Raw genomic sequence first — 22,726 nt, 5'->3', positions numbered from 1 at the left:
GACTTTTATGGATGGGGTGTTACGTCAGAAGACGTACTGTGCATGTGTATTCTCTCACTCTCTCCCTTTTCCGCTCTCACAGATCGCTCTGCCTTAATCGGACGTGCTGACGATGTGCACAGGGGTTGGAAAGGAGATCTTTTAAAAGAGAGAAGGATGTTATGTCTGAGGAATGACTGCAGATGTTTGGTGCGACTGTGATAGTGTGGAGACAATTGATTAACAAATGTTATTTCTTATCGACCAGGGTGCATTCCAGACTTGCGCTCATTGTTCCTGGGATAGGCTCCGGATCCACCATGACTCTGACCTGATTTAACATGAATGCATAAATAAATAAATGAATGCGCTTTGTGTCTGTTATTCATAAAGTTTATTTATCATACTTCCACATACTCTCAATATGCTTTACATGGAAGAGGATCTCCAAGGATCATTTCACCAGTGTCAAACACATTAGCCAGTTGAGCATGTACACAAAATAACTCGAATAATTACATAGAATTTTGTTAGTTTTTTTGTTTGTTTGTTTGTTTACAGGATATAAGGTTTAACTCTCTAAATGTCCACCTTCAGCAAAATTAATCAAACATGATAAAGGATTGTCATAAAACTAAAAGTTACCAACATGGAGAGTTGATAGAAATATTGCTCTGCAATTATATAACATATACACTAAATAATGTTCTTTTGGCCACTATTGTCTTGACTGCAAGCTCTCTCCAATGGGCCAATGCATGTGCGAAACATAAAATCATAAAAACATCATCTTATTTTGCATCTTAAACACACACACCCAACCCCGAAAACACACACACCCCAAACACACAGAGGGCTGTATTCAGAGTGTTGAAATTGCTCGTTCAGAGAGAATCGCAGGCTACTTGGAAGTTACACAAGAGTTATGCACATGGAGAGGAGCCTAAAACACAGGTTTGCGATTGTTTCCCGCATGAGGACACATTTCATGAGCTCGATTTAGTATCTCGTTAAGTTGTGCACACAATGAACTGTCGGCGCACAATTTAAAAATAAAATGCTAAATAATAGCATGCACTGGATCAAGTGCTATTCTATAAGCTGCTGAAACAAGAGTGCAGAGGTTTTTTTATTTTATAGGTTTAAAGGTGGTGGTCTAGATGCAACTGAAAAACCCCGTCTCTGCTCATGAAAAACCTGGCAACCTCAAAGGCATTAACGACACACAGGGGATTCGAATAATCTGAATGGCACACAGAGAGCAAGTCATAACTCGACTCTGAATAGGAGTAACTTTCCCTGCATGAATTCTGGACTCTGAATACGGCCCGTAATTCTTGTTCACATTAAATGGGACTGGAGGGGCTCTTGTTGCATTCCAAATCCTACGCTGTAATCTATATGTCACATTTACACTACATCACGCAGCATTTATAAATGATAAATTATAGTTTACACCACTCTATTGGCTGAAAATCGGGATTCGTCGATGAAGTACACAAACACGCATGAACAACTACGGTGACAACATAAGGGTCACAATATTTCAGCTTTTTTTTTGCTTTAAATATGGATTCAAAGGGGAACCCATTAAATAGCTTGTCCTACTTTTGTTTTTGTTTTTCTTATAGCTAGCTAGCAATGTTCCTCGACTTTTAGCGTATTCCTTAACATATCAATCAGGGTTTTTTTTCCCTCCAAAATTTTGTCCTGTGTTCCCCTTTGAAAACGTCGTAGCTGGGTATCCAACTCAACATTAAAGCACAAAAATGGTGATTCCAATTATTATTGAAAAATGAATACACAAATGTCGATCGCCAGTGAAGGAAAGCCCAAACATAGTACACACATAGAAACACACACACACACACACACACACACTCTGACACATTGCTAGCATTTCTTGACCTTAACAATGTTTAAATAGTTTGTTAGCATTTAATTGTGCTTATCTCTGGAAGCAGCATGAGAACAGTCCGTACATCCTGGCTCCAAAACCTTCACCAAACGATGTTGATGTCGATATTTCATGGATTTAACAATTTAAACCCAAGATCTCTGCCTTCCAGTAGGTCCTTTTTAAAAAAAAAAAATCCTTGATAAGATCAACTAATCAGTGTTTATTCGTTTATTCATTGAAGCGTGGCTTTAAACAGATCAGGCGCTCAGATGAAGACGATGCTGTGCTTTTCTGTTTACGATTTATTTTGTGCTTTTTTTTTCTTTTTCTTTTTTAATCCAGCATGGCATCCAACTGGTCAGCGAGGTCATCGAACATGCTTCCAATATCATCAAGAATGTTGACTGTGCTTTTAAAACACAAGGTGGGATTTGAAAATATTTATTCATTTTAATTAGTATCAACTAATATTTATTAATTGTAATATTTAATGATGAATTAAAAAATACTTGTCTTCGGTCATGATCCTTTCCTCTACAACCTCCAGTGCTGCAGCTAAGGAGGCACTGGTCTCGTCCAGCCTTAGCTGGTTTATTTCTTCTTCTCCATGAATTCTGCCTTCATCCGTTCCGCTGACATTTGGCGCCCTCTGTCGAATTTCATCTGCAGTTACAACACCATGTTCTGTTGTGCTTTCGATGTCTCCTTCGATCTGCAACTGTCTGGCCACACCCACTTTCCTCCGCCTCATCAGCACCTGCTCTGATCCCTCTGTCAGCTTTGTGACCTCGCTGGAAGTTCCCATCTCTTGCCCCTTAATCACTGCTATCTCTTTCCTTTGTCTCTTTAGCTCGTCATCCTCGTTGTGTTTTTCCACCTCTCGTGGCTCTGCCTCAAAAGGGCTGGGAATGTCCACTGACAGCCCTGCCATGGAAGATCTCGGGGGTTTGACTGGGGCAGATCCGCACCCAGGGGTAGAAGGAGTTTGGGGGGTTTGGGGGCTCTGAGCGGGAGATGTCAAAGGTCATGGGGACAAAGTGTGAGATTCTGCTGGTTTGGGGGGTCGGGGTTGATGGACTGAGTATAGGATGATCCACTTGCTCGGGGAGAATGGTAGAGGAGTGTGGGTGTGTGTTTAGGTCACTGGGTGGGGTAAGTGTGTGTGTTGGTAAGGGCTTCATTTTGATTGGTTTAGGAAGTGTAGGAGGAGGGCTTGGCTTTGGAGACACAGGCGGTGGAACTCTTTTGCCCTCCACTAAAGAGTCAAAACCATCAGAGAAAAAATTATGAATATATACACAGGGTATATAATCTAATTCGAAAGAATCATAAACCCGACAAAATATTTTAAAGACTAGGAATGAAAAAAATTCACATAATGAGACGTCATTTCTGCTCTTTCAGCATGTCCTTAAGGCTGGTTTAGCAATTTCTCAGGCATTATTATCCATGTTAATTTAGCAATACCTGTGCTGTGTTGGTTCTCCGGTCCTGGAAGTGGGACTCTCCTGGTTGGGGTGGGAGGCTCAGGCTTCCTGAGGCCCAAAGATGGTTTGGGGGAAACTGGAGGCTTCAGCGCTCGCCGGAAATCCTCGCTCATATCACTTTCCCGATATACATGTTCCACCTCTGATACAGGTCTTACACGAATAGCAGCATCTGTCGCATCATCCCTCTGAGTGGGTGCTATTACTTTTGGCCGTCGTCTCACAGTGCTGGTCTCGTTGAGCTGGACCCTCTCGCTGCTCGAGTCGTGAGGTGTGCGGGGCCTCCTCAAGGTTGCCGTGGCATCCACACGTGACCACTCTTCTTGAGTGAGCATGGAGCAGGGGCGGGGCTCTGGGGTTGGTCTCTCAGGGAGTGTTTCCATTGGTTCATCAGTAATTCGCAGAGATTTGGTAACTTCGCCTTGTTCTGTGCCCTCTTGCTGTGCAATGGGGATCTCGTAGTCAGTTAAGGGGCCGCTGATGGTGTGATGGCGACTCTGGATCTCTTCGTCTGAACTCAGAGAGTCATGGTTTCATCTGAGGATGTCCGGGCTCGCCTGGAGAACAGAGCAAATACTTACTTATTATCCCTATAAACCATATGTTAACAAAAAGATGAGGGAATGCGTCAGGAACTTAAACATTAAAACAAACCTAAACCGACCAGTGTGCCTCCTATTCATATTTTTCTTCATTCTGAATAACGTTTTCATAGTCATTACATATAATGGATATGCTGTTGTTTGATTTCATAAAAACAGTGTTACCTGTAAGTAATTCCTGCTAGCTCCTTTGGCTCTGCCTCCTAATGTGGACATTTCTAGCATGGCAGCGATGTCTCGAACACTTCCTCCTAAAACCCCTGATTCAGAAGCAGGACCACAGTCGCTATGGCGGCATTCTCGGTACGTCACGCTTAGAAACAAATCACAAGGCTCATCTTGGTTGATCCCGCCCTATACATACGTAAGGCTGGTGAAAAAAAAAGTAAATGATTAATAATGAATTTCCGTACACATCCAACCAATAATTTCCACATTATTTAACAGGAATTTAAGTGTCGTGTACTTAATTACCATAATTCTGAACACAAGTTGTTAAGTTGGCAATCATTTTAAAATTACGTTGCTCCAGTTAGATTTTCTCCAGTAGAATACAGCCTTTTAAACCAGGAGAAATGACTAACTTGAAGTTGTAGAACAATAGTAACTAAAATCCGGTGTAGTTTACAATACAAATCTCATACCTACGATCTCTGCAGGATTTATAGACACAAAAGCACTGAATGAAATGAGCAATATAGACAAAAAAGAAACACTCTGCGTCTACTACTTTTATCTCTCTCATAGAACTATCCACAGTCCAAAGGCTGCTAATTCTGCTCAAAGAGCAAACTGACTACAATGGAGCTAGAAGGCTATAAGTGTGAATGACAAATGATTTAAAAAAAAAAAAAGTATCAATACATGAAATTCAATTACACAATGCAGTTGACGTTTACACGAATAAGCAGAAATGTAATCATGATTTTCTTTCCTATATAATATCACACCTTCTGAATCTGCATGTGAGTGTTTATTTTAAATTGAGACACAATACCTAGGGAATCGGTCATCAATTTCTTCTGAAGACATCTGTGGAAGAATAACCTTAACATAAGCTTCATTTCTTAACTGAAAGTGAACTTAATCATAGATATAATCTAAATAGGTGATTTGCTTTTATTTTGCTTACTCCGGCACTGCCTGACCTTTGATCTTTTAACATGTTTGATTTTCTTTTCAACTAGTGTGCCGGTGGAGCGCATGGTGAAAATCCATGTTCCTACATTCATATGTTATGTCAGATGCCAGACTCTCCTAGGAGAGTCTGAATATGAATATGAACATGAACATGAAACAAGATAGATCCAAATAAACAATAAAGTTCCAATGAACAGTAAAGCTACACGTTCTCTTCCTCTAACTTGTTCAGTACTTGTAATACAGATTAAATACGTGTGAGCAGATGATGTAAACTATGGATCTGGACCAATGTTATTTGGGAACAAAGAGAAAGCTTAATTTTCTCAACATAAATGTTGTGTGTAGTTTGTTATCAGATTGTCTAGATGTATATCACACGTCTGATGAACGAGATTTCCTCTCCCGTGCTGTAATGATGGCTGGAAACTAGGACTTAATGGCATACACTGTAGAAAGGTCATATAGAACATAGAGAAATCTCATTGGGAATTAAGTCACCTTTCACGTTGCCTTTTATTATGATCACAACCAGACAGTTATATTGTTTCTGAGTTTAGTCTTTGTTTAGACTTTGTTGATGCTGAAGAAGCAAAAGTCTAAGGAACCCTTAACCTTCAGACTAATGATTTGCAATGTCTGAACACAATGCTTCAAAAGAAACATGTATAACGAACTTAAAAAGGTAGACATGGGTTCTATGAATTAGTTAATGGACTCTCTCTCTCTCTCTCTCTCTCTTTATATCGCTATTACAGTAGTGCTTAAACAGATACATAACAGACAAATATACATAGACAGTTTTATTTTGTACACGAATACCAACTTAATCTTCACCTATCATCATTCCCTGTTAACTAAATCTGTCACCTCCTAATAAAACAGTTTAAGTCACTAACCAAAGTAAGTATACAAACTGACGCCATGATAAAAGAACAAAAAAACAATGAACGTTTCTTAAAGAAATTCCTAAAATCCTCTGACCAAGTATATGGCTGTGCCATCTGTCTATTAAATAAATGCCAGTCCTTCAGGCTGAAAAAGAAGCATTGAAATATTCTGCAGTACTTTGGCACTGTGACTCAAAAAGTAGTTTTTCATGAAAGCTAACTACTGTCCCAATTGCCCCTAACTAGTGTCCCAACTGCCCCTAACTACCATTCCAACTGCCGTACAATACTGATAATGCTCTTACACTTAAGAGGGCTGAATGCCAGACCTAGTTAAATAATATTATTTCGTTTTTTCATTATAATATCTTATATTATATCAAATATATTCTTATATATCTCATATTACTTTTTGCCTTTTCTTATACATTGACATGGGAGAAGACGTGTCAGTGGGCAATGCTGGTGTGAAGGTAAGTCTGCACAAGGACACGTCTTTATAACCGTATGTGACTAGTCAACTTAATCCTTCACATGGAGGGTGTGTACATTTGTCGCTCTACATTAATGGTGGGGATCCTTATAGACTGTGGAACAGAAATGTACTCAGTGTGTCTCCACCCATTTATTTCACATTGGACTACAAACATTTTTCTCTTTTAGCATTATGTACAAAACACCTGTTTCTTTTAAAACATCTTTAAATGTTTTTTCTACTCCCTAAATAAACCTTCGGACTTAAGACACGATCTGTGGAGTTGTTGCTGCTCAGGGTTAAACAACAACGTCTTTACAATATCTTCATGAATAAATTATCAAACTAACATATTGGGTTTTTTTTTTTCTTGGAGCAGAAGTCAGGTCCTCTCTCATTTCAACAGGTCCTCGTGTTGGTGAATACACAACATTCCTCTACAGGTATTAGGATTTCTCGGAGCAGACATCGTAACAGATAGTTGCAGAGTTTTTACTGTGTTTTAACTACAACGTTTTAACCATTATTTAAGCACTGAGATGCACGACTCTCTCCTTAATTCGTTAACATAAACACATTTGTAAGCATTCTAGTCAGCAAAACCCCCAGAAATCACACGTCTCTCTCACACACAGACAGACAACTGCCAGGAAAGATCACACATTCAGATCAAACAGTGTTACCAGAGGTCATAAATTTACACGACTTGACTGTCAGCCAGTGGGGACATGGGATGTCAAAGCATGGACAAAAGCTTATGTATTTAGCAACAGTTCTGTGTATGTATCCTCGCTGGCGAATCATTTTCCGAAAACATGTTTATAGTCGAAACAAAACGCACGATTCACGATTCAAAAAGCGCGCGGTCTCACTACGCCTCTTAGCTTACGGGCTCATTCCACTAGGGCGGTCGCCTCCGTGAAGGCTTTGTCCAAAGGGGTATCCTTACAGGATGTGTGTGCTGCTGCAGAGTGGTCTATGCCAAACACATTCATTTGTTATTACAGCCTGGATATTCATTCCACCCCGGGCTCGTGTCTTGCAGTGACCCTTGGGCTTGGGTCTTTTTGAATAGGCCATACCCTCAGTATGACGGACTGGGTATTCCCGTTCCCATGGTGTTATGCTAAACGCAACGTCGAAGTTCCCTTTGAAAGGGAAGGTCTGGGTAACCCGGTTCCCTGAGAATGGAACGAGACGTTGTGTAGCTTTGTCATACCAGGGCAGGCCTTTGAATTGCGTCTTCGCTTCAGATAATAGAGGCTGATGGCGCGGTTCAGAGGTGCCATATTTATATCACGCGACGCGCTTAATTACCACGTCACTTGATCATGGCAGGCCTATAAATAGGCATGATTTTACACAAGCTTCAGATGCCGGTCGCGCGTGAGAGGCGTTCCCATAGTGTTATGCTAAACGCAACATCGAAGTTCCCTTTGAAAGGGAACACCATTTTAGCTGTGAAAAATTTGTGGACTGAACTGAAACTGTGTCTAAGCAAGGAGGACCACAACCCTGACTGAGTTAGAAGAATGGGTAAAAAATATGGCAGTGTACAGTATTATGAGGGGCTTGTGGACAACTACCCCAAGTCGATAATCATCAACAATCAAAGAAAATCAGATTATGTCAAACTGATACAGTAAGTGAGCAGAAATTGACAGTTTTGTCAAAATCTAACAGGTTTTATACACGTTAACATATTGATCATCATCTAATAAATATTATAAGACTAAGACTCACATGGAGGCGATGGAGGTGGTGAAGGTGTTCGAGGTTGTGGAGGTGTTCGAGGTCGTTGAGGTGTAGACTCAGACCCTCCCATTTTATTCAGTTCAATGAATCCAGATGAACAATGCTGATGAGAAAAGTAGATTTTGTCATGTAAGAAAAGGTTTTTAATCTTGCAGCAAATTTTTTTTATAAATAAATAAAATAATAAAAAAATTATATATATATATATATATATGCACTTGAAATCTGTAATTAATGGCGACAGCACGAAAAGCAAGGCACCATTTCAAACCACAGACCAAAGAACTTGGCTAACATGCTAATTCTGCTGATTTATAAACAGCTGATCTGCTGGACTGAAGGACTGAGACTGACATGTGAGACATCCTGGTCAGAGTCTTACATTTACGGTGTATTAACTCTGAAAGGGAGTGAAATCTTTGTCTTATTCTTACTGTAACTAACGTAACATAACATAATCGAATATATTCCATAAAGACAGAATATTACATTACTCTTATTTTAGCGATGCATATGTAGGGGAGCCTACAAAGTCTATTCGGTAAAGACTTTTATTTTGATATTGCGATGACATGTACACCGCCATTTTGTGCGAGGAGAGGCGGCGGGAGTTGAGCTGAGGAGTGAACTTCTGGAATATTACAGCGGTAAAAAAAAAAAAAAAAGTTCAGTTTAGACCCCTGACGTGTTCCAGAGACACATTACGTTGTTTCTAAAAATCAGTTTGCCTTTAACGAGTCTGTTCTAGAAGGCGATGAAACGGGTTTTCCTTCGTGTGTGTGTGTGGAGCGGGGAAATAGGCCTGTTAGCGCTTACAGAGTTATTAGCCGGTGGAGTCGAATACTCCCGTGTTTTCTTTATGTTTCACGTAGAGTTTTGTTTTGTTTTGTTTTGTTTGTTCAAACGAACTCAAAACGTAACGGATGCCATTACTTATGGTGTGAGAAGAGTTGGCTGACTCATCGGATAGGGTCGTGTATTGTCCGTCTTTTCCACTGGATCTCCGTTAGCCGGGATTGCGGCCTCGCTGGATCAAACTAGTCTTGAGCGTGAGCACGATCGCTAAGGGTCATTGGGTGGAGAGACATTACTCTGCCCTCTGCTGGACATTCAGCGCCTCATCCAAGTTATAAGAGTGCTGATGGACATTATGCTTCCCATCTTCAACTGAACACTGGTAAGCAAGTGTTGTGTTTGTTGTGTGATAAAGACCAAACTATACTGACCTTGTTATCTATACACACACTTCAGGTGGCTGCTGTGCTACAGAACAAATCCTGAAGCTCACCTCATCTTGAGCATCACTGTGTTGCAACACGATGGATACCAACATACAACCACAAGTTGTAGAGAGACTAAAAGCATTGGGTGAGGGGACTAGGATCCTGTTGCTCACTCAGTCTTCCTTAGTTAAGTTTTGAATAATTCCCCTACAATGTGGTTGTACATAGCCTTCCACCACACATACTTGGTACCCTTCTCCATTTAGGAAGAACTGTAATCCTAATGTGTTTTTAATGCTTTGTAAAGCACTCTGTGTTGCACTAATGCCACTGAGGCGTTTGGGATCCGAGTCCTTACTCAGATTTTTCGCCAGAGGTCAGAAATGTTTTTTTTCTCAGTGCATCGCAAGCGACGCTCACGATCTGATCCAGTGCTTTGAGAATCAGAGCATCCATGTCATCGTCTGTGTCCATCTCCTCATGGTAGTTTTTAACAGGGAAGATGTGGTTCACTGGAATACCCAGCAGATTCCTGCACGTCTCCATCTACAAAAATACAAACGTATAATGACTGTTGCTGAAGGCCAGTGAGGGCTTTCTATGATTATTTCACTTTTTTTCTGTGATCAGTTCTTGGCTAGTAGCCCTGGGATGATGAATTGTCAGGACATCGGATTTAACAAAACCCTGTCTATTTCCACACTGTCTACAGCAACATGATAAAGAAAACTGGTCCCGAGGCCCCAAAATATATGAATTCATTGTAACACAAACGCCAACAAAAAAGTCTCTCTCTTCTTATTTTGCTACTCTGTAAGTTGTTACTATAGAAATAGTGAAGAATTAGAATGACTCTCATTAATATAAACCTGTGGTTTATCTTGTGTCTGGAACTACTGTCGGAGTTCCTGTTATAAAAGATTCATTAATACCTTCTGACCAATCGAGCATTGAGTACCACTGCGGGTAAATAATATTAACATTAAATTGTAGATACTGGATTGTTGCCAGTGGAACATCTCATAGCAGATGTCCATCCATCCATCCATCTTCTACCTCTTACTCCTTTTCACGGTCACAGGGGAACCTGGAGTCTATCCCAGGGAGCATCAGGCACAAGGCAGGGTACACCCGGGACAGGGTGCCAGTCCATCGCAGGGCACAATCACATACACATTCACACACCCATTCATACACTATGGACACTGTAGACACGCCAATCAGCCTACCATGCATGTCTTTGGACTGGGGGAGGAAACCGGAGTACCCGGAGGAAACCCCCGCAGCACGGGGAGAACATGCAAACTCCACACACACAGGGCCTCGGCTCATAGCAGATGTTTCAATTGTAAATACATTGTTTTATTAAATAAAAGTCTATTTGTAGAATTTGTGCTGGTGACATGTAAAAAAAACAACAACCAATTTTTCTTTGTCCCCTCAGTGATGAGTAGCAACCAGGTCCACCTGTGACTGTACTGAAAGGCTTGAAGGGCTTCTTACATGCTAAACTGCGTCAAGCAGGGTTGTGTCCTGGGGCCGACCCTGTTCAGCCTCATGTTCTCCGCAATGCTGACTGACGCCTTTGGAGACGGTGATGCTGGGATCGGCATCAAGTACCGCACAGATGGTAATCTGTACAACCTCAGGTTGCTCCAAGCGAAAACCGAGGTTTCGACAGACATCATCAGGGATTTCCTCTTTGCTGATGACCGTGCCCTTAACAATAGCACAGAAACGGACATGCAACGCAGCGTTAACAGGTTTTCTAGTGTCTGCACAAACTTCCTTCTCCATCAGCACCAAGAAGACTGAGGTCATGCTTCAGCCAGCCCAGGGAAGCCCTATACAGAGTCCAACATCACTGTCAATGGTCAGAGACTGAAAACAGTGACCAAGTTCACCTCGGCAGCACGTTGTCACAAAATGCCACAATAGATGACGAAGTTAACGTCCACATTGCGAGAGCCAGCTCAGCTTTCGGGAGATTGTATGCCAAGGTTTGGAACCGAAGAGGCATCACCATCCAGACCGAGCTGAAAGTGTACAGGGCAGTTGTGCTCCCCACACTGCTGTATGCATGCGAAACGTGGACAGTGTACCAACGTCATGCCAGGAAACTGAACCATTTTCACACCACAAGTCTCAGGAAAATCCCTGGCATCAAGTGGCAGAACAAAGTCCCAGACACTGTGGTTCTCAATCAAGCAGGCCTCCTAAGCATCTTCACCATCTTGATGACGACCCAGCTACGCTGGGCAGGACGAGTGACAGACCAACGTCTACCAAAGATACTCCTCTATGGCAAGCTCCAGCAAGGTCAGCGTTGCCAAGAAGGCTAAAAGAAACGCTTCAAAGATACCCTTAAAGCCTCACTGAAAGCGTTTAACATCAATCCTGCCTCCTGGGAACAGACTGCATTGGATCGTGACACCTGGTGCTCCTCCATCCACAAGGGCTCTTTGCTGTGTGAGATAAATTGGACAGCTGCAGCCGAACGAAAGGGGCAAGCCAGAAAAACCCGTGCCAGCAACCTTCCCGGAGACGTCCACCCCATCCCCTGTCCCACCTGCCTTAGGACTTTACGTGCAAAGATTGGCCTGACCAGCCATCTACGCATGCTTCATCTCTGATGACAAAATGGTCTTCGTCGCCACGACGGACAACTAAGAAGAACTAGGAAGTTCTCCTTGAGTGCTGTATTGAGGCTAAGCCGGTAATTTTGTAAACACACTCGAGTTTATCTCTCAGGTTTCCCGTCTCTCTGCAGCTTTCTCGCTGTGTCAGACCAAACCTCTTGGACCTTGTCTCTTGGGGTTTCTCTGGTTTTCTCCAGTTCCTTGCTTTAAAAAAAACTTGTTTACTTATTTCCTTTGTAAGTCGGTCCTCTCTGACCTTTTATTTTCAGTTTACTCCTCGTGAGCGTTTGGCTAGGCCCACTCCATGGTCTGTTTGTGCAGGGTTGGTAGTTTACTGCGCTGCATATTGGTCTCTCCATCCTCCAGCCTCAGGTTCAAGTCCAGTGTGGCGTAACCCTTTGTTTCCCCCTCTTTGTGGTGAGGTGTTCTTCCTTAAGTTCATTTCCCGAGGCCTAGCCCTAATTACTGAGAGAGTAGTTAGTCAGAGTTCCTTGGTAGTTAATGAAAGAGGATTCGTTCTTTGGATGTTTTAGTCCTGCATATTTATGTATGAACTATGAAGTATTGTACATTACTCGTGTTTGTGTTATTTGTATCTGTCAAAACATGTCTAGTGTAATGGTATAAATCTTAAAAAATAAGTAGGACCAAACATCATTATATTTATTAATTTAATGGAATATGAAAAGTCCAGAGTGCAGTAGGAACGTGACAGTGACAGAAACACAAGCCAGTTATGATTACAGTAGAAGAAATTAGCTTTACTTTAATAATGTACTTTAGACACAATTTCATGTCTTTTCACTGTCCTAAATACTCTGCACTGGTGTAGGGGTGGAAAAGAACAACAACAACAAAAAAAAAGCCTTCACTCAGATTTCTCACTAAGGTTTTGGTTTTCCAGAGCATCGTTGGCGAGATTCACGATCTGATTGAGTGCCTTGAGGATCAGAACATCCACGTCATTGTTTGAACTTGAGTTCGTGCATGGCCAGGAAGTGTAGTTCTTGTCGGCCATGTTTGTAGTTGGCACTGCATTCTGGGAATTGCAGTTGCGAGTTCACCACAATGTGACACTAATATACACCATTTAATTACACAATTACCTTTTCTTTGATCTTCTTGCTGGTGTAGACCTTTCTTAGGTCCTCTTTAACCAGTTTGCAGGCTTCGTCCTCTTTTGTCAAGATGATTACGTGAGGCAAATCTGTACAATAGGATGAATACCTGCAGTGATTAATTCTTATCACAGTCATTTATCACTGATTACAATTTTTATTAAATAAGTTTTATTAATTAGATGCATTCAGTGTTGTGTAACATCCACGATAGAAGTTATCTTCTGTTATCGCTTCTGCTCTCGCAGCTATAAACAGTTTCTCTTACGAGTCTCTCTTTATTTTCTCCCCTGATGTTAAGATAAAAGTCACAGCTTGTCGTGTTCCTGAGAAACCACTAATCATAATCTCCTCTGTCCTGAAGATCAGAAAACTCTGTTGCAGCTTTACCTCTGACTATAATAACAGGACTTACTATACTCTGAAGCCTTTTCACGGATCCGTTTCATCTTTTGAATAAGCTTTTGGTCCATGAGTGACACTTTGTTTGCAGGTATAATGTTGACCAGGCAGAAGGGTTTATCAGAAGTTTTGCAATTTGCAAACTGCAAATTGGTGAAAGAATAAATATTACAGATGTTTTACTGTGCAAAAATCAGTGTAGGTTACTACAGAACTCCAGCTGTACTATAAAGACTGACTACATGAACAGTATTCTAACGTCATATATATTAACATTATATACCGTAAAAATGCTAAAAATAACGGTTTTGTCTCATATTTTGAGAGTAAAATGTTCCCCTCACTTTATATCAGGGGTGTCCAAACTTTTTTTAGTGAGGGCCAAATACAGAAAAATAAACAAAGGGCCGGGCCACACACTAGAGGTGAAATATTGACACATGAATACGAACAAACAGTTTAGGGTTTAAAATTTAAAATGAATAAAGAACTGTTCATTATTAAAGTAAAAAGTGTGGCATGAATTAAATACAATGTCAGTTGTGTGTGTTTGCAAAGAGTCAGGTTAATAACTGGAACTGCACTGCCCGTGCAGTGGAACGAACAGGCCTGTAGGTGGCACAGGTGTCGTAACAGTGTGTCTATTTCTAACTCACCTATAATGTGAAGAACATTGCACTCAGTGGGAGCAGTGATGCTGTCCTTTGGATTGAAGGATGGCTGAAATGTCAGGAGAAAGTTTGGTGGTTGAGACATGAAGGACTTCACAGAGATGGCTATCAGCCATTCTGGTTCTCAATCTGCTTTTATTCTGATTTAACAGAGAAAATGCTTGTTCACAGATGTATGTTAAGCCGAACAGGCTCATCATTCTTTTTGTGTGGCGTCTCATCAGAGGTAACTTGGCACTATCCAAACTCTGATAGAAGTCAAGGGGGGAGAGAAGCTGATGTTGACTCTTCAGAGAATCATCGCATTGCATTTCAATCAGTTCTAACTGCAGACTCTCTTCCACTTCTTCTGCATCCACCAGGAAGGGGGTCGAGAACAGCTTGATTTGTTTTTCAATGACAGAAAAATCTTGGAAACGTTTGTTGAATTCTGTCACGAGAGATGCAATCACAGACACATTTCCCCTTTTTATCAGAAAGGACGGCCTTTGGAAAAGCAGACTTGATTTCAGACAGCACAGGGAAGTGTGCAGCATTAAAGCTTCGTAGTTGCATCTCAGACAGGTGGAGCTTTACACAGAAGGCTTTCATGTGCGCATACAGGTGTGGCACCAGCTGTTCTTTGCCTTGTAGGTTCTTGTTCAGTGTATTCAGATGATGAGTAAGATCAACTAAAAATGCCAGGTTGGCTAGCCACAGAGGGTCACTCGGTTCATGAGAGCTGCAGCACATAGCCGCGGCTCAGCCAGCGCACCTCAGAGTGGTAGAGTACATCCCCGTATTCAGCATCCACTTCAGAAAGGAAAGCTTGAAATTCTCTGTGGTACAGACCTCTAGCTCGAATTATGTTGACAGTTTTTACAACAGTGTTCATCACATCGCCCAGCTGGACAGTCTTGGCACACAGTGCTTCTTGGTGGATTATACAGTGCATCCTAAAAGCCTCACCTCCGCTCTCTTTTACCTTGGCGCACACCATCGATGCCATTCCTTTACGATTGCCCGTCATGGGCGGAGCTCCATCCGTTGTTACTCCACAGAGCTTGTCCCATTTAAGCCGCATCTTTTCAACTACCTCTGACACAGCTTCAAAAATATCTCTACCCGTCGTTGTGCCTTTTAGGCTTTTATCAAGCAGCTCCTCAGTACAACAAAAATTATCATCAACAGCTGTGCAGTGTCTGTAGCATCTGTGCTCTCATCGCATGCTATCGAGTAAAAATCAAAAGCACAAGCTTTGTCTCTCAGCTGAAGTTTCAAGTTAGCTGACAAGTCCTCGATTCTTCGCACCACTGTATTTCTGGATAAGCTCACGTTGTTGAAATCCTGCACTTTCTCCGGGCACATTATTTCTGCGACTTTGATGAGGCACTGCTTTATGAAACCACCGTCTGAGAACGGTTTACCGTGCTGGGCAATAAGTTTAGCGACTTCATAGCTTGCTGTTGTGGCGTTTTCCTGTATTTTTTTGGCACCGAAAAAAAAACTGTTGTTGAGCTTGCAGGCTAGCTGCCATTTGCTTGACTTTCTGTGTTCGTTCGGCACCGGTGTACGATGTGTAGCTCTGATGTTTGGTTTCATAGTGCCGACGGACATTATAGTCTTTCATCACAGCAACATCATCATTGCAAATCAGACACACTTTCCGTTGATTTCTTTGAAAAATATTCATTTTCCCACCGTGTTTGAAATCTTCTACACTCACTTGCTATTTTTCATTTTCTGGGTGCTGCCATTTATGGTGACTCGCGGTAAAAGTTTTTCTTTGCTTAATTTTGTTTAGTAGCGGTAACGGTTGAGAAGCACCGTTTCCGTGGCTGGCTCCATCTAGTGTTGAAACTGAGAAGTGCAACAGAGTCGAGCTCAAGCTTCTAGTGTGGGCCATATTCAATTATATTTTCAGAATTTGCCGCGGGCCAATAAAAACTGGACCGCGGGCCGTAGTTTGGACACCCCTGCTTTATATCCTTCCTCAAGAAACCACTTTAAGGCTGTGATGATGTCCTTTACATGTGTGCCTTGACTATCATCAGTATTAATGTTTATTTTATGCTGTGCTCCATGATTTTTGTCGAGTCACATCACGTACTCGTTCGTTACACATTCTCACTCCTAGATTAACTCCCATAACTGGAAAATAAATTCATTAATAACTAGGCTAAATCGGGAGTAAATAATAAACAGTCTCAGTATGTAATATTAAGGTTAACATATCATCATCTGATTAAATATTATAAGACTAAGACTCCTGGAGGTGGTGATGGAGATGGTGGAGGAGAAATATATGGAGGAATTTTAGTCTCAGGCCCTCCCATTTTATTCAGTTCAATGAATCCAGTTGAACAATGCTGAAGGGAAAAGTAGATTTTGACTGTTAGTTCCAGTAAAAAAAAAAAAGCTATAAATAATAATAATATATTAGAGATGCACCGATACTAAATTTCTCAGCCGATACCGATAAGCGATTATTCAGAGTGATATCGGCCGATACCCATAGTTCTGCCATCTGTTCCTTCTTTTAAATTGATAATAATTAATTTAAAAGAATTCTGAAGGAATTGCAAATAAAAACCTTATTCTGTCCATTTCAGCAAGTTGTTTCACGGTAACTGGTCTCATGAACAGAAAACACATTACTCGCATTAACAGGAACTCAATTCTGAAGATTAAAGTAAGATTTCTTCACTTATTGAATGTTGTTAATTCATATTAACATTGATTATGAGATATACTACTTTACAAATATATTCTTATGTACAATATATATACTTTTTTTGCCAACTCGTCTTCATTTAAATCTTTCAACGTGTACTGGCCTTTTAATTCAGGGGGGCGGGGATCGACTCGACACTGAAACTCCTCTGTCGTAAAATTTACTTCTGTTATTAGTGCAGAGATGACAGACATTGCAGAGTTTACAAACTGCAGTTTTGTCATCATTCCACACAAGAGACGACATCTTTACACACAGCACGAAATCCATGTGTTTTCCCGCCCTCTTTTGATTGACAGGATATAATCGGCCCTGATCATCAGATGTTTTTAAACTAGTGTGTGTGTGTGTGTGTGTGTGTGTGTGTGTGTGTGTGTGTTACAGCCCACTATCTTTGGAATGGGATGTTTTTTTGTGTGCAGGTCGAACTCCCTCCCAGAGTTTCCAGCCTGCCCTAGGCTGCCTTTCTCCTGCCTCCCAGGATGACAACCATATTTAAAGAGGAAAAGGAGTGAGAATGGTGTGGGATGTTGGAGGTGGTTACATGTGTTGGTGTTTAGAGATTGTGTTTGATTGTGCTGCTTTATGCTATATTCTGACTGCTGTTCTGGTTTTTGACTTTGAGTTTGGTTGTCTCTGTACCCTTTTTGTTCATTCTATCCACCATTGTATACATGTTCACTTGGTTCACCGGCAATAGGGGTGTGGCTGCCATTTCTTTTGGGAGAGGGTCCTTTTGTCTGTTTTTTTTTGCTTAGGTAGTTAGGGAAGCATCCTTGTATTTTATTTATTTTCCTTTAAGGTAAGATTGCTACCTAACAATAGAATTCTTTTTTTCTATTATTTTGGCCTTGGCCCACCCTGAAGTTACGCCTGGTTTGGTTCCTTGTACAGTAATATGTATATAATTTTGTGTGTTACAATATACCACTACTTTTTAACACAAACCTGGGTGTGTTGTTATTCCTGGCTTCCCTTATTTAAAGGTCAAATTCCATTGAATCCCGAGCTGGTTACTCTGCACGGTCTAACCTAGACTGAGCCGTAACAGTGTAGTCATACAAATAAAAATAATTCCAATTTCAGAATTTCATTTTGTTTGTTAATTCACAGATTTGTAAAGATGTACTCACAGCTTCTGACTGGGTCGACTGTTAGAGCAGCTTCCCCAGTTCCCACTTTTATACCTTCAGTTTTTGAACTCTAGCACACACGCACACACACACACACACACATGGACATGTAGCCTCTCATTTGGCCTCAATTCCAATTCAAATGGAAAGTAACAGCATTTTACAAACACAGAAGGCCGTAGATAATCATCTAGCTGTCAGTGGATAATATTAATGATCAACTTTGTTAAAAAATTATACAACAAGATTATTGAGCCCTGTAAGGTAATGTGCAGGGTGACTTCAGGTGAATTGGGACAATCCTGATAAGTGAAGATCAAAACTGATGTGATAAGAGGAACTGCGTGATATAAATAATATCAGTTAATTTCATGTGACATCATATAAGGGACCCTGTCCAGGGTGTACCCGCCTTGTGCCCGATGCTCCCTGGGATAGGCTCCAGGTTTCCCCGTGACCCTGAAAAGGATAAAGCGGTATAGAGGATGGATGGATGGATGGATTGATCATATAAGGGCATCAGTTGGTCAGTAGTGGCTCAACGGTTACTGATTAGAAGGTTGATGTTTCAAGCCCCAGCATGCTGCCATTGTTGGGTCCTTGAGTTGAGCAAGGCCCTCGACCTTCTTTGCTCCAGGGTTGCTGTATCATGGCTGACCCTGCACTCTGACCCCGACTTCATAACGAGCGAGGATATGCCAAGAAAATAATTTCACCGTATGTACAAATAGTCATTTCAGCGTATTTGTAATGTGACAAATAAAGACATCTTTTTTCTCTCTTTTTTCTTTCTTTAATGGATTGTGGTCAGCATCACACAGGAAGTGTGTCTCCAAAAATCTTGAGGTAAAAAAAAAAGTCACGTACGGCTTTACACGGTCATGATTAATATACAGTACTGATATATTTATGATGTGTATATACACAAAAATGCCTTTCAGTCAGTTTTGACACTATAACAAAACTCTGAACAGATTTTCTCTAACAAAAGAGGAAACGATGCCACGGTGTAATTTCATATTTGTATTAGTTTTGTATCGGTGTGCAAATGTTCATATCTGTATTTGTATTCAGCCGTAAATCAGAAGTGGGTGTGGTCTTTCTTCACTATGCCTCTTAAACACCTGGATCGGAGTGATCATGCTGCTGCCACATGATTGGCTGTTTGGACAATTTCATGAACAGAATGTAATCGTGACTTTAATCATTGCTTTAATTTAACAATGCAGCTTTCACTCTCATTATTTTACGGATTATACAATAGCACTTACTTTTCAGCCCTTACTGTAGTTTAGCTTTTATTTTTATTCATTATTTGATGCTGAGAGTTAACTGTGTCCAAAATTGAACAAAGTCACAATTTCAGTTTCAACTCTTCACTATATTCAACTCTGAATGCGACTCTAAACGTGTATGAAGTTCTAGGTAGATGTACAGATCCACAGTTTGATAATATTGGATCATTACCTGTTTGATCCCTTTCTCTCTTCATGACACACAGACACACACACACACACACACACACACACACACACACACACACACGTTTGTTACCTGATAAGACTCCTCCTTGAAAGAACATGATTTACTGTAAACTAAAAGTGAAAGTAATTTAGACCAGCATTAACATTTCAAACATTATCTTTCCAGCGTTAAACTCTTAAACATTAACGGTGGAAAGATATCATTTGAAATGTTATATTGTAGTCCTGGCCTTATATTAATGTCTTATATTAGAGTTTTAACTCCTGAAGAGTTTATTAGGCGATCTGTTGTTTAATTCAGACATCTCTAATATTTTAGATGTTTTGTGCTGCAAAAGGTAATTAAAATGCACTTGAAATCTGTTTTAATTGTGAAATTAATGGCAACAGAACAAAAAGCAAGGCACAATTTACAACCACAGATACACAACCAAAAAAACCTTAGCTAACATGCTAATTTATCTGATTTTAAAATCAGCTAGACTGAAGGTCTGAGGACCGAGTAGGCGTGACCGAGACTGACGTGTGAGACATCCTGGTAATTTTGCAGATTGTTGCTCATCATATTCAGATTGACACTTTTGCTCAACATACTGTATTCTGTTTCCTGACTTTTCAGTCACACTATAAATAGAAGAACTCGCCAGAAAGTTCCGCAGGTTATATTCTGCAAATTGTTAGTTGATTTATGAATGGAAAGGAAGCCCAATTCTGATTTAAATACAAATATGAATGTAATATTTGGAGCACAAAACAATTACAGATAAAGACGGTGGCTTTGCATTCTAGAAACCATTTGGATCTTCAACCTCTTGCATCTACATGTCTTTCTCTATCAAAAACACACAAATATTTTCTCTTTAGCTCCCAGGAGCACCCATAATAGCTCCATAATTGTGCACTGTTACATCAGCCTCTGTTGGACAGTAGTTTTAATAGTAGAGCTTCACCTCAGGTCTATTTTATTTCTATAAATTTTTATATTATATTTCACATAAGTCCTGCTGGTTGGGGCCCTGTGTGTGCGGAGTTTACATGTTCTCCCCGTGCTGCGGGGGTTTCCTCCGGGTACTCCAGTTTCCTCCCCCAGTCCAAAGAGATGTATGGTAGGCTGATTGGCGTGTCCAGAGTGTCCGTAGTGTATGAATGGGTGTGTGAGTGTGTATGTGATTGTGCCCTGCGATGGACTGGCACCCTGTCCAGGATGTACCCCGCCTTGTGCCCAATGCTTCCTGGGATATGCTCCAGGTTCCCTGTGATCCTGAAAACTAGTAAGTGGTAGAAGATGGATGGATGGATGGATATTTCATGTAATCATTAAATGTATTCACAAATACACAACATGTTATTTGATTCACATAAACACATCTAATATAAAACATTTTAATATGTTTTGCTGCAGCAGGTAAACAAGGTCAGTGAGCATGATAAGTTCTTGGTATCACTTAGCAGCTATTAACAGTCAATACCTTTTTTTATGTTAGTAAGACAAAAATAAAGCACATTATCATGTTACCCATGTCACTGTCTTCATATCAGTCTTCAGTCAAAATCACACTGACTGTTAAAAAGTGCTGACCCTGGAGATTCCTTGCTTAAAGGAAACTTTGTCATGTGAACATTTTAATATCTTTAACAACTGAGGTGTAAAGTACCAAAACTCTATACAAGACCAGAGTCAGGTAACTTGCCTCTGGTAGGATATCTTTGCACCTTGCCTGAGGGGTGTTTTCACCGGAAGCAGTACGCCATCCGGGTATTTCTTTCCTACTGTTTGTTACTATAGAAAAGGTGAATTATTAAAATGAGCATATTAATATGAAGCTGTGATTTATCTACTAATGCTACTGTAAGAGCTCCTGGTATAGAAAATGAATTAATACCTTCTGACCAATCAGAAACAAGCATTCAGTACCACTGTGGTGTAAATACTATTAAGATTAAATTCTACAAACTGAATTGTTAATCATGGTACATCTCGTAGTATTTTTTAAAATTGCAAATAGTTGTTATATATATATATATATATATATATATATATATATATATATATATATATATATATATATATATATATATATATAAAGTTTATTTGCTGTATTTTTGCAAGAGAAATGTGAAATAAATCAGTAATTAATACTTGGCTAATTGTAAACTACTCAAATAACGAAAGGGATAGGTTGCCATGGTCCTGGCCCACCAGCAGAGGGAAACAGAGAGCTGCTCCTCAGTGATTAGTGAAAACCAGCTCCACCTGTGACGCCCCTATTTAAGGGCTTCTTATAGGTTGCTTGAACATTATATAAAATCTCTCGGGTTTCTCGTCTCTCAAACTTTCTTGCTGTATCAGTCCAAACCTTGTCTCTTGGGGTTCCTCTGGTTTTCTTCAGTTCCTTGCTTTAAAAAAAAACTTGTTTACTTATTTCCTTTGTAAGTCGGTCCTCTCTGACCTTTTATTTTCAGTTTACTCCTCTTGAGCGTTTGGCTAGGCCCACTCCATGGTCTGTTTGTGCAGGGTTGGTAGTTCACTGCGCTGCATGTAGGTCTCTCAATCCTCCAGCCTCAGGTTCAAGCCCAGTGTGGTGTAACGCTTTGTTTCCCCCTCTTTGGAGGTGTTCTTTAAGTTTATTTCCCGAGGCCTAGCCCTAATTACTGAGAGAGTAGTTAGTCAGAGTTCCTTGGTAGTTAATGGAAGAATATTCGTTCTTTGGATGTTTTAGTCCTGCATATTTATGTATGAACTATGAAACAGTATTGTACATTACTTGTGTTTGTGTTATTTGTATTCGTCAAAACATGTTTAGTGTAATGGTATAAATCTTAAAAAAGAAGTAGGACCAAACATCATTATATTTATTAATTTAATGGAATATAAAAAGTCCAGAGTGCAGTAGGAACGTGACAGCGACAGAAACACAAACCAGTTATGATTACAGTAGAATAAATTATCTTTACTTTAATAATGTACTTTAGACACAATTTCATGTTTTTTCACGGTCATAAATACTCTGCACTGGTGTAGGGGTGGAAAAGAACAACAAGAACAACAAAATCAGCCTTCACTCAGATTTCTCACTAGGGTTTTGGTCTTCCAGGGCATCGTTGGTGAGATTCA

At 40.5% G+C, this 22,726-nt stretch overlaps 2 protein-coding genes across 5 annotated transcripts in view; both read right to left on the bottom strand.

Moving 5' to 3' along the window:
* LOC108262153 (interferon-induced protein 44) overlaps positions 1-22,726 on the bottom strand; it is a 46,633-nt gene that overhangs the window by 13,719 nt on the left and 10,188 nt on the right. The window lies entirely within an intron of this gene.
* Positions 364-22,112, bottom strand: LOC128629201 (uncharacterized). Of its 4 annotated transcripts, none has more exons than XR_008393538.1 (6): positions 9,872-9,977; positions 8,217-8,331; positions 4,134-4,338; positions 3,347-3,923; positions 2,389-3,134; positions 364-2,288 (listed from the first exon to the last, which is right to left on the bottom strand). XR_008393538.1 is itself a non-coding variant. In XM_053676215.1 (6 exons), the coding sequence occupies exons 5-6, from the start codon at positions 3,747-3,749 to the stop codon at positions 2,773-2,775; spliced, it is 765 nt and encodes a 254-aa protein (XP_053532190.1). In that variant the 5' UTR covers positions 3,750-3,923; positions 4,134-4,338; positions 4,966-5,000; positions 8,217-8,331; positions 9,872-9,977; the 3' UTR covers positions 364-2,772. The 4 variants fall into 4 exon arrangements, 3 of the variants coding, with proteins under 3 accessions (XP_053532190.1, XP_053532189.1, XP_053532191.1); XM_053676215.1 differs by adding an exon at positions 4,966-5,000 and having other exon boundaries at positions 364-3,134; XM_053676214.1 differs by having other exon boundaries at positions 364-3,134.

This window comes from Ictalurus punctatus, chromosome 26, assembly GCF_001660625.3.
Source record: "Ictalurus punctatus breed USDA103 chromosome 26, Coco_2.0, whole genome shotgun sequence".
NCBI classification, from domain to species: Eukaryota; Metazoa; Chordata; class Actinopteri; order Siluriformes; family Ictaluridae; genus Ictalurus; species Ictalurus punctatus.
The sequence above is the reverse complement of the archived record's forward strand: the minus strand, read 5'-3'. Positions and strand labels throughout refer to the sequence as shown.